At 46.9% G+C, this 12,766-nt stretch overlaps 1 protein-coding gene across 1 annotated transcript in view; it reads left to right on the top strand.

The window, feature by feature from the left end:
• Positions 1 to 991: 991 nt before the first annotated feature.
• The window catches only part of slc27a6 (solute carrier family 27 member 6), a 29,246-nt gene continuing 17,471 nt past the window's right edge, over positions 992 to 12,766 (top strand). The window contains exons 1-3 of the mRNA XM_061263011.1: positions 992 to 1,605; positions 5,186 to 5,395; positions 9,770 to 9,928. Of these exons, the coding sequence (XP_061118995.1) occupies positions 1,119 to 1,605; positions 5,186 to 5,395; positions 9,770 to 9,928 (856 nt within the window). The 5' untranslated portion in view covers positions 992 to 1,118. The remainder of the gene's footprint in view (positions 1,606 to 5,185; positions 5,396 to 9,769; positions 9,929 to 12,766) is intronic.

Genomic DNA, 12,766 nt, shown 5'->3' with positions numbered 1-12,766 from the left:
TTCCCTGTTATATAGTTATTAATATAATTATTGCATGAAAGCACACTCCTGAGAACGCTGTAGGCTATTAGCTGCACTGATTTTAAAAGTGGTAGATTTAGGCTTTACTACAAAATGGTCAAATAAAATAATTCCTAAATTGGCTGTTTTTTTTGTTTTTTTTTTTGCTTTGAGTAGTAATTTTCTTGAGAATTTATAATATAGCCATACAGATAATGAGTTAAACATTGCTATTCAGTGTACTATAGGCTCATGTCTGTTTTTCCACAATGCGTATGCCAATTTCCTTTTTAAAGGTACGATAGGTTTTTTGTCTTAAAACATTCTTACAAGACCAATCCCTTCCTATCATTGAAAAAGGGTCACTGACATGTTGACTCACCCTCTGCCTGTGTTTATAGTGCTTACATTTATTCAGTTGAGGGGCCGGCACTCTGTACCAAAACATCGTATAGTTGTACAATATTTCAAGCTCATTGGTTGAAAATTGGTTCTAATTGCCACAGCATTTCAACGTAAGCGCGATGTTGCTGCAATTCCTCTCTTGGCCGCTAGAAGTCCGAAATGGCCTATTGTCCCTTTAAACATATTTGTTATTGTAGTGAAACGTTAGGCTATTACTACGTTATAGGCTATCAGTTCCTACACGGAAGGTATGGTTCCATAATGATTGGATTTGTATGAAACAAGTTGACACCGGTCGTGTACTGACATTAGCCTTGAGTAGTGAACAACAGCTACTTGGAGACATTATGTTTGCGAGAAGGGTTTAGTTTGTCTTCTAGATGGAGACTGTTCTCTCAGACCTTGTTCAATCGACATCCCAGGGAAGTGTCGTTTTCCTTCGCGGCGTTTGTGTGAAGGGAGTGCCTGTTTCGCGGACACGCCCACTCGCAGATTACGTTAGTTGTACAACAAGAGTCACATGACTATTATGTTTGGGAGTTTCATAAATTAGCACAGAAGATTGCCCTCAATTGGATTTCATCTCAAAACCTGTCACTAGAAAATAAGGGGGTCTGCGTGTTTCAGCGGTGAACATTTAAACGTTTGTCCATTTCTGCGGTCTTGTTTCAGCGCATTGGTCGCGGTGTTGTTTTGTAAGTTCAACAACCGCGATGCTTATATCGCTAGGATGGCTGTCAGCGCTCGTGGCTGGTATCTTTGCTTTGCACATCGGACAGAAGTTGTGTTTTCCATACTTTTGGAAAGACCTTTTCTATTTGGCCAAAGTCGTCCGCTACGGTCTGAAGATGGAGATGTGCAAAGTGACCTCCAAAGTGTTCACGGTGATGGACAGGTTTGTGCAACAAGCTGAACGAATCCCCAACAAAACGTTTATTATTTACGACGGAGTCAGTTATACGTACAGGGAGATCGATGAGCGCAGCAACAAGGTGGCACAGGTTTTTGACAAACTGGGGACAGTGAAGAAAGGGGACACCGTCGCCCTTCTGATGAACAACGAACCCGATTTTCTGTGCGTTTGGTTCGGTTTGAGCAAACTAGGGTGCTCCGTCGCTTTTCTCAACACAAACATCAAATGCAAGTCGCTGCTGCACTGCTTCAACTGCTGTGGAGCCAAAATTCTCGTTGTTGGCCAAGGTAAATAATGCTGTGCGTCTCATATCTGTGGATTTTTACAATACAATTTGTTGACATGAATTTCATATTCACTACTAGTCTACTAGTACGGCACTAGTCTGAACTGTATGGATCTTAAACCTGAGGAGAAAATCATTTCAGCAGTGTGACTTGTTTTTTGTACATTTTTGGCGCTATGTGCTTGTTTTCGTAATGTTCTCTGAATGAGAATCACATGCACGCGCAGAGCGAGCTAAACAGCGTTTAGTGAAATGGATGATTTGAAGCGCGATCGGGTTGTCAACAAGAGCGCTTCTTGCAGGCGGTGCGCGGACTTCAGATTATTCGCGAATCTTAGCTAGTTGTGTTTGAAACTCAATGGTCAGGCTATTCACATTTTCTGTGTAATTATTAATGCAGTTGTTCGTAGTAAGCTATTCTTCGCATATATTTGGATTTGTATCGGTTGTATGTGTGTGACTTTTGGACTTTGGAGCAACTATTACGGTTTCACGACTGCCAATAAAGGCTTGTGTCATTAAAACGCAATACTAAATCTGTGCGATATGAATGAGAGTTTCTTCTCTGTTATTCTCTTGGTTGCCTATGTAATGCAGGTTACTTGCATTCCTCTGGGACGTTGATAGCCTATAGTAGGCTATTTCCTCTGGGAGTCTGTTGTTTATTCGGTTGCGATGACTTCCACGGTGTCTGGCGGTGACATGTAGCCTATGGGTTTTACAGTTTTACTGCCATTCACGGAATGCAATCGGCCGTTTTGTCCAGTGAGCTGCCAAATAGCTACCAGATAGCTGCTGCCTTAGGCTACACGTAAATATGATTAGCACGTGCGATTGAAACTGAAGACATCCGACCCAAGCTTCGTGATGTCGGTATATACGCTAACCGTTGAATTCAGTTTAATAAAACAAAGAACCTAATTGCAGTCTTTTCAGAGACACCAGTTTTACGCAATTTCATTTTATTGGGCTTATGGTGGAAGAATGTAGCCACCTGTGCCACTGCAAGCTATTTATAGCTATGGGTTGTGTAAACACTTGAAGATGTTTCCCTCAATGACGGTACTCTTTCTCCTGGATATAACCTCTCATTTTTAACCGCTGGACCTCGTCGTCACGGGTGCACTGGAAGCTACCGCCAGACTGAAGCTTTGATCACTCGTCATTCAAGAGTGGGTTCTAATAATACGTGGTCACTGTGGGGTCCTCTTATCCGAGATAGGTGCGGCTACACTTGGAAGCACTAATACGTGGGAGGCCCAGGAAGGCTGGTCATCCCTCCTGTATAGGGGGAAATTGCAGTGATTTAAATAATGACCGTCTTCCTATCTCCAAGTTACCTTGCTTAGCAAAATGTTAGAATCACTGATAAACGCACAACTTAAGGTAGGCTGGCGAGACATTCAAGCTTATGTCACAAACAGTCTGGTTTTAGGTCTTGACAGCTCTATCGCTTAGTTTTGGACAATCATCAATTCTGCGCAATTCTGACCAAATTACTTTTGGTCGCCAAAATGTATAAAAAGGGATGTAATTCCTACACTTATCACCGAGTATGGATGTAAATAACCTCAAATTAAACGGGACAGTTTGCACTTTAACCTCATATTCATTGTTTAATTTCAAATCCAATGTTTAAAATGATTTTACTGTTTAGTTTTTAATAATTGATTTTACTTTGTAATTGTTGTATTTTATGTGTATGTTCGGCACACTTGCAAAAAAGGGCACCTGCTCTCAACGTGTCTTGGAGTTTAAATAAAGGAGAAACGGAACGGATTGGGATGGGATGGGTAGATAATAAAGAGCAGAGTTTGAATTAAATCCACAGGCCAATATGACCCACCCTGGGGACACATGTTGTGATTGGGATATAAGTTACTGATCAGTTGTCTGAAATGTTGTGATTGGGATATAAGTCACTGATCAGTTGTCTGACATGTTGTCTCCTTAAAATTCCCCCAAAATGATCTCACCTCTCACAGCTGTTCTTTAAGCACCCCTCGACACATTTTGGTTCAGTTCCGGGACGGCCGCGGTCTCTGCTGGTTTTTGTTATTTCCTGTCAGTCACCGGCCAATTGGAAACCCTGTAGACTCTGTAGACTCTGTAGACTCTGTAGACTCAGTAGACTCTGTAGACTCTGTAGACTCTGTAGACTCAGTAGACTCTGTAGACTCTGTAGACTCTGTAGACTCAGTAGACTCTGTAGACTCAGTAGACTCTGTAGACTCTGTAGACCCTGTAGACTCTGTAGACTCTGTAGACTCTGTAGACTCAGTAGACTCTGTAGACTCAGTAGACTCTGTAGACTCAGTAGACTCTGTAGACTCAGTAGACTCTGTAGACTCAGTAGACTCTGTAGACCCTGTAGACCCTGTAGACTCTGTAGACTCTGTAGACTCTGTAGACTCTCCAGCCGATCAGCGGCTCAGATTCAGCATGCGAGCGCAGGAACTCAGACCCCAGCGGACACGGAAGTGGATTTCAGTGTTTCTCCCTCTTTTGTGACCTTTGACCCGGCTCGTGTCAGACTGGGGGCTCATCGGGGATCATTTCCTGACATTTCTTTTTTTAGGGACAGTATTTCCTGTGTATGTTCCTGCCTGTAATGGCGTCTCTGGAGCCTGTAATGGCGTCTCTGGAGCCTGTAATGGCGTCTCTGGGGCCTGTAATGGCGTCTCTAGAGCCTGTAATGGCGTCTCTGGGGCCTGTAATGGCGTCTCTGGAGCCTGTAATGGAGTCTCTGGAGCCTGTAATGGCGTCTCTGGGGCCTGTAATGGCGTCTCTGGAGCCTGTAATGGAGTCTCTGGAGCCTGTAATGGCGTCTCTGGGGCCTGTAATGGAGTCTCTGGAGCCTGTAATGGCATCTCTGGGGCCTGTAATGGCGTCTCTGGAGCCTGTAATGGCGTCTCTAGAGCCTGTAATGGCGTCTCTAGAGCCTGTAATGGCGTCTCTGGAGCCAGGAGAACGTCACGCCTGTGGTGAGTGAGTGAGCCGGGCTCTGATTGGCTCAGAGACCGTGCAGTCAGACCTGTACTGGGGAAAAGCTGCTTAACATTGAATGGAAGGTTCAATTTCATTGAAAAAAAACCACCGCGTGAATTCAGATGAGGGACACACAGAGGTCAGAGTTCAGAGGTCAGAGTTCACTCTGGCTAGCTTGCTGCTTCAAGGGGGAAGACAAAAGGCAAGTTTACCATAGAACAGAAAAACTGATTTATGCACTGATTAAGTGTTTCATGACGTACAAAGTTATACTTATTTTCGCTTTGCTTGTGTTTTGACAACTTGGACTGCAACAGAGTAGCGGGAACAAATCTCAGATTTCCGTCCAATTTCTGAGGACTGTCCTGTTACTGTTACTCTTGTACTGTTCTGACTCATAACGTGTTTGGATTACAGTGTCGAAATCCCCAAAGAAGCAACATTATCAAACATTAACTCCAAGGCTACTGTTAAGATGTCGGAAATATGCGAGAGGACGGCACACTGAGTTACTGTGGAAGGCGACATACCGCAGTGTTTGCAGCGGCCTTCTGACCACCAGACGGCCGCTCTTGCCTCCTGTTGCTCCTCAGACCTGCTGCACTCGCTGGAGGAGCTGCTCCCCGGCCTGCGGGAGGGCGGCATCCAGGTGTGGGCGGTGACGGCGGAGAGCTCGCACCCCGGGGTCCACGCGCTCCTGCCCGCGCTGGAGCAGGCCCCGCCCCTTCCTGTTCCTGCCGAACGCCGCGCCGCCACGTCCCTCAAGACCCCCACCCTCTACATCTTCACCTCCGGAACCACGGGTGTGTACCACACAAACCCCACCTCCATCACCTTCCACACAAACCCCACCCTCTACATCTTCACCTCCGGGACCACGGGTGTGTACCACACAAACCCCACCTCCACCAAACCCCACCTTCCACACAAACCCCACCCTCTACATCTTCACCTCCGGAACCACGGGTGTGTACCACACAAACCCCACCTTCCACACAAACCCCACCTCCATCACCTCCACACAAACCCCACCCTCTACATCTTCACCTCCGGAACCACGGGTGTGTACCACACAAACCCCACCTTCCACACAAACCCCACCCTCTACATCTTCACCTCCGGAACCACGGGTGTGTACCACACAAACCCCACCTTCCACACAAACCCGACCTCCATCACCTCCACACAAACCCCACCCTCTACATCTTCACCTCCGGAACCACGGGTGTGTACCACACAAACCCCACCTTCCACACAAACCCCACCCTCTACATCTTCACCTCCGGAACCACGGGTGTGTACCACACAAACCCCACCTTCCACACAAACCCCACCTCCATCACCTCCACACAAACCCCACCCTCTACATCTTCACCTCCGGAACCACGGGTGTGTACCACACAAACCCCACCTTCCACACAAACCCCACCCTCTACATCTTCACCTCCGGAACCACGGGTGTGTACCACACAAACCCCACCTCCACCAAACCCCACCTTCCACACAAACCCCACCCTCTACATCTTCACCTCCGGAACCACGGGTGTGTACCACACAAACCCCACCTTCCACACAAACCCCACCTCCATCACCTCCACACAAACCCCACCCTCTACATCTTCACCTCCGGAACCACGGGTGTGTACCACACAAACCCCACCTTCCACACAAACCCGACCTCCATCACCTCCACACAAACCCCACCTTCCACACAAACCCCACCCTCTACATCTTCACCTCCGGAACCACGGGTGTGTACCACACAAACCCCACCTCCACCAAACCCCACCTTCCACACAAACCCCACCCTCTACATCTTCACCTCCGGAACCACGGGTGTGTACCACACAAACCCCACCTTCCACACAAACCCCACCTCCATCACCTCCACACAAACCCCACCCTCTACATCTTCACCTCCGGAACCACGGGTGTGTACCACACAAACCCCACCTTCCACACAAACCCCACCCTCTACATCTTCACCTCCGGAACCACGGGTGTGTACCACACAAACCCCACCTCCACCAAACCCCACCTTCCACACAAACCCCACCCTCTACATCTTCACCTCCGGAACCACGGGTGTGTGCCTCCTACCACACATACCCCACCTCCATCACCTCCACCAAACCCCACCTTCCATACAAACCCTACATCCATCACCTCCCTCCATACCCCACCTCCATCTCCTACCACACAAACCTCACCTCCATCTCCTTCCACACAAACCCCACCTCCATCTCCTTCCACACAAACCCCACCTCCATCTCCTTCCACACAAACCCCACCTCCATCTCCTCCCACACAAACCCCACCCTCTACATCTTCACCTCCGGAACCATGGGTGTGTACCACACAAACCCCACCTTCTACACAAACCCCACCCTCTACATCTTCACCTCCGGAACCACAGGTGTGTACCACACAAACCCCACCTTCCACACAAACCCCACCTCCATCACCTCCACACAAACCCCACCCTCTACATCTTCACCTCCGGAACCACGGGTGTGTACCACACAAACCCCACCTTCCACACAAACCCCACCCTCTACATCTTCACCTCCGGAACCACGGGTGTGTACCACACAAACCCCACCTTCCACACAAACCCGACCTCCATCACCTCCACACAAACCCCACCCTCTACATCTTCACCTCCGGAACCACGGGTGTGTACCACTCAAACCCCACCTTCCACACAAACCCCACCCTCTACATCTTCACCTCCGGAACCACGGGTGTGTACCACACAAACCCCACCTCCACCAAACCCCACCTTCCACACAAACCCCACCCTCTACATCTTCACCTCCGGAACCACGGGTGTGTGCCTCCTACCAAACATACCCCACCTCCATCACCTCCACCAAACCCCACCTTCCATACAAACCCTACATCCATCACCTCCCTCCATACCCCACCTCCATCTCCTACCACACAAACCTCACCTCCATCTCCTTCCACACAAACCCCACCTCCATCTCCTTCCACACAAACCCCACCTCCATCTCCTTCCACACAAACCCCACCTCCATCTCCTCCCACACAAACCCCACCTCCATCTCATGCCACACAAACCCCACCTCCATCTCCTTCCACACAAACCCCACCTCCATCTTCTTCCACACAAATCCTACTTCAGTCACCTTCAGACAGACAGACACAGGATAAAAAAAACAGCAACACTGGTGATTTTAGTTTAAAATATCATTGTGGTGATTCAGTTTAGGGCACTGGCACTGGTATTGCGAGATGAAAAACAAAGAGGCCACTGGTTTTACTGGAGACGCTGCCCACTGGGGCAAAAGTTTTATTTCTTTTGTTCTCCAGATTAAATTAGGAAGTGGAGGAACAGTATGTTTCTTCTGTGATCAGAGCGGCCGGTAAACCCTGGAGCTCCTCACTTTTATCAGACACTTTTAGACTTTTAAACATTTATTGTGTGTATATATGAGGATAAACTACATTACGTTACTTTACATTTTATTTAGCAGACGCTTTTATCCAAAGCGGCATACAAAAAAGTGCATACCAAGGTCATAGAACACGGACGAGGTACAATTCACTTAGGATCGGTCGTGAACAATTAACATAAGTCTGGTACGCAAGGTTAGATATGCCAGGTCTGTAGGTAATAAGGTCAGGAACTACAGTACCAAGACACAATGACATTTACATTTTTGTCATTTAGCAGACGCTGGTAATCCAAAGCGATTTACAAGTGCATAGGTTCTTCCACAAGTTAAAGCATCACATCCATAGCTAGTAAAATACACATGAAGTGTTGTTCTAAACATATAGTCATCATAAGTGCAAATTATTATTATTATTTTTTTTTTGGGGGGTTAAACAAGAGGGATAGGGATATCAGAAAGGGGGGCGGTGGAAATCAGGAGGGAGGACTAAGGTAGAGTTTGAAAAGGTGTGTTTTTAGTCTGCGTCGAAATAGGGGGAGGGATTCTGCTGTTCTGACAGTGGTAGGCAAGTCATTCCACCTCTGAGGAACCAGAACGGAAAACAGGCTTGAACATGCAGCTCGACCGCCAGGTGCACGTAGAGAGGGAACCATAAGGCGACCAGAGCTGGCAGACCGGAGTGGTCTAGCTGGGGAGTAGGGAGTGATCAAGGATTGTATGTAAGGTGGGGCAGTCCCCTTAGCAGCCTGAAAGGCCAAGACTAGGGCCTTGAATCGGATGCATGCGGCAATAGGAAGCCAGTGGAGGCCAATGAGGAGCGGGGTGACATGAGCCTAGTCCTAGATTAAAGTACAGAATACAACAAGGGGCTAAAGATTGAGACAGGTGAACTAGACAAGTGACTAGATTAGGGGACTCCCACAGAGGGCTCAGTGTAGGTTTGGGGTTATGATTATGATTATGATTATTATTGTTATTATTATTTGTTGTTGCTAAGTTTTCTGTTGGCTTTAGGACCACCCATGTTCCCATCATGCTTGTGCCCTCAGTCACCTACATTTCTCACACCTTAAGTCAATATCTACATTGCACATATGTGCACAAAACTGACTTAAGGCTCTGTTCCGGTGTGTGAATGTGTCATGCATTAACTGCACTCGCCTGTTTCAGCCTGGCTCTGCCTTCTACACAGTTTTGAAAAAAAATTGTTTTGCGGTTGATAGAGTAGGTGAGTCAATCTCATTTGCATAAAGTATTCTCTAACCGATCAGGTGATGGCAGTATATTGTTTTGTATTGTGTATGTTAATTTATTGAGCTGCAGAACTCGCTTTTGGACTATTTTTTTTGCCAAAGTGATATTATTCAATAAATTCTGAAGTTCGCTGCTTTGAATTACCAGTGCTGATGGTTGTGCAGTTCAGAACATGACATATCAGTGATGTTACTCTTGGTACTTTCCAGAGAATGTTCCGCTTTGCTTTTCTCAACAAAAATTACGTGAATGCCACCTAAGTACCTATGTGGATCATGGTTCTTGTAGTATTTAACTTCTTGCTCTGGCATCTTGGTAACCTGGGCCACACCTAGGCTTAGTCAAGTGTCTATGATACTGAGCCTTTGTTACAGTCGCAGTTTGCATAAGGCTACTGTGTCAATGTCATGTACATCTGAGGTAGTTTGGTTTATTTGGCGAAACGTGAGATAACGCCCGTATATGGCGATGATGTCACTGATGTGTCACTTCCTCCGGCAGGGCTCCCGAAGGCAGCGGTGATCACGCACCTGCAGTCGCTGAAGGGGGCGGCGGGGTTCTGGGCGTACGGCGGCACCTCTGAGGACGTGGTGTACACCCCCCTCCCCCTCTACCACAGCAGCGCGTCCCTCATCGGCATCGGGGGCACCATCGAGCTGGGTAATGTAGTCTTTTCACCATCGAGCTGGGTAATGTAGTCTTTTCACCATCGAGCTGGGTAATGGAGTCTTTTCACCATCAAGCTGGGTAATGTAGTAGTCTTTTCACCATCGAGTTGGGTAATGGAGTCTTTTCACCAGAGAGCTGGGTAATGTAGTCTTTTCACCAGAGAGCTGGGTAATGTAGTCTTTTCACCATCGAGCTGGGTAATGTAGTCTTTTCACCATCGAGCTGGGTAATGTAGTCTTTTCACCATCGAGCTGGGTAATATAGTCTTTTCACCATCGAGCTGGGTAATGTAGTCTTTTCACCATCGAGCTGGGGAATGTAGTCTTTTCACCATCGAGCTGGGTAATGTAGTCTTTTCACCATCGAGCTGGGTAATGTAGTCTTTTCACCATCGAGCTGGGTAATGTAGTCTTTTCACCAGTGAGCTGGGTAATGTAGTCTTTTCACCATCGAGCTGGGTAATGTAGTCTTTTCACCATCGAGCTGGGTAATGTAGTCTTTTCACCATCGAACTGGGTAATGTAGTCTTTTCACCATCGAGCTGGGTAATGTAGTCTTTTCACCATCGAGCTGGGTAATGTAGTCTTTTCACCATCGAGCTGGGGAATGTAGTCTTTTCACCATTGAGCTGGGTAATGTAGTCTTTTCACCATCGAGCTGGGTAATGTAGTCTTTTCACCAGTGAGCTGGGTAATGTAGTCTTTTCACCATCGAGCTGGGTAATGTAGTCTTTTCACCATCGAGCTGGGTAATGTAGTCTTTTCACCAGTGAGCTGGGTAATGTAGTCTTTTCACCATCGAGCTGGGTAATGTAGTCTTTTCACCATCGAGCTGGGTAATGTAGTCTTTTCACCATCGAGCTGGGTAATGTAGTCTTTTCACCATCGAGCTGGGTAATGTAGTCTTTTCACCATCGAGCTGGGTAATGTAGTCTTTTCACCATCGAGCTGGGTAATGTAGTCTTTTCACCATCGAGCTGGGTAATGTAGTCTTTTCACCATCGAGCTGGGTAATGTAGTCTTTTCACCATCGAGCTGGGTAATGTAGTCTTTTCACCAGTGAGCTGGGTAATGTAGTCTTTTCACCAGTGAGCTGGGTAATGTAGTCTTTTCACCATCGAGGTGGGTAATGTAGTCTTTTCACCATCAAGCTGGGTAATGTAGTCTTTTCACCATCGAGCTGGGGAATATAGTCTTTTCACCGTCGAGCTGGGTAATGTAGTCTTTTCACCGTCGAGCTGGGTAATGTAGTCTTTTCACCATCGAGCTGGGTAATGTAGTCTTTTCACCATCGAGCTGGCTAATGTAGTCTTTTCACCAGTGAGCTGGGTAGTGTAGTCTTTTCTCCATTCAGCTGGGTAATGTAGTCTTTTCTCCATCGAGCTGGGTAATGTAGTCTTTTCACCATCGAGCTGGGTAATGTAGTCTTTTCACCATCGAGCTGGGTAATGTAGTCTTTTCACCATCGAGCTGGGTAATGTAGTCTTTTCACCAGTGAGCTGGGTAATGTAGTCTTTTCACCATCGAGGTGGGTAATGTAGTCTTTTCACCATCGAGCTGGGTAATGTAGTCTTTTCACCGTCGAGCTGGGTAATGTAGTCTTTTCACCGTCGAGCTGGGTAATGTAGTCTTTTCACCGTCGAGCTGGGTAATGTAGTCTTTTCACCATCGAGCTGGGTAATGTAGTCTTTTCACCAGTGAGCTGGGTAATATAGTCTTTTCACCATCGAGCTGGGTAATGTAGTCTTTTCACCATCGAGGTGGGTAATGTAGTCTTTTCACCATCAAGCTGGGTAATGTAGTCTTTTCACCATCGAGCTGGGTAATGTGGTCTTTTCACCAGTGAGCTGGGTAATATAGTCTTTTCACCATCGAGCTGGGTAATGTAGTCTTTTCACCATCGAGCTGGGTAATGTAGTCTTTTCACCAGTGAGCTGGGTAATATAGTCTTTTCACCATCGAGCTGGGTAATGTAGTCTTTTCACCATCGAGCTGGGTAATGTAGTCTTTTCACCATCGAGCTGGCTAATGTAGTCTTTTCACCATTCAGCTGGGTAACATAGTCTTTTCTCCATTGAGCTCACCATCCAAGAACAGGGCTGGGCAGCTCAGGACCAGACCAATAACCTTTACACAGCGATGCCTGCTACATTATTCCAAGGCCATCCAGAGAAAGATAGAGAAAAATAAAAGGCAGCCATTTGTCTCCTGCAGCTCGAAGGTCTGGAATGGATGTATTAGTTACACCTGCATTCATTTGTGTGATGGTTGGTAAGCCAAAACCGTTTCCAGGTTAAACGCTCAGGTGAGCTGAGGCTTATCCTCATAAATAACAAACCTCAGGTAATGGCAGAGCCACATTACTGGACCAGAAGGTGTCGATGAGCACACAGGAGGTGTCAATGAGCACACAGGGGAAATATGTTCACATCCATGTAGAGCAGCATTGCTCTATGCTAACATGCATCCCAATTAGTATGATCCAAGAATATTTTAGAAGTGGCTAAATCGCAGTGCTCTTATTTAATTGGCCCAATCATTCACATGATTGTGTGCAACATTGCGCGGCATAAACGGCAGCTAACAAATGTCGTTTTCTTGTAGCATTTTATTATGCTCTAATTTACGAGTGAATCGGTCATGGTGGGTATGGTTAATTAGCCAGGGTAACTGGTGGCAGAAAAAGCCTGCTACACACCGGCCCTCCAGGACTGCAGTTGCCCATCCCTGTTTAAGATGGATGACCTGTTATTAGTGCCGCTGTTGTTCCGACTGACTGGAATTTGGAGATTGCTGGAAATAGGACTCTAGTCCTGGTTATGGCCTCGGC

Source organism: Conger conger, chromosome 12 (assembly GCF_963514075.1).
Source record: "Conger conger chromosome 12, fConCon1.1, whole genome shotgun sequence".
Lineage (NCBI taxonomy): Eukaryota > Metazoa > Chordata > Actinopteri > Anguilliformes > Congridae > Conger > Conger conger.
This window is presented reverse-complemented; position numbering and strand designations above follow the sequence as displayed.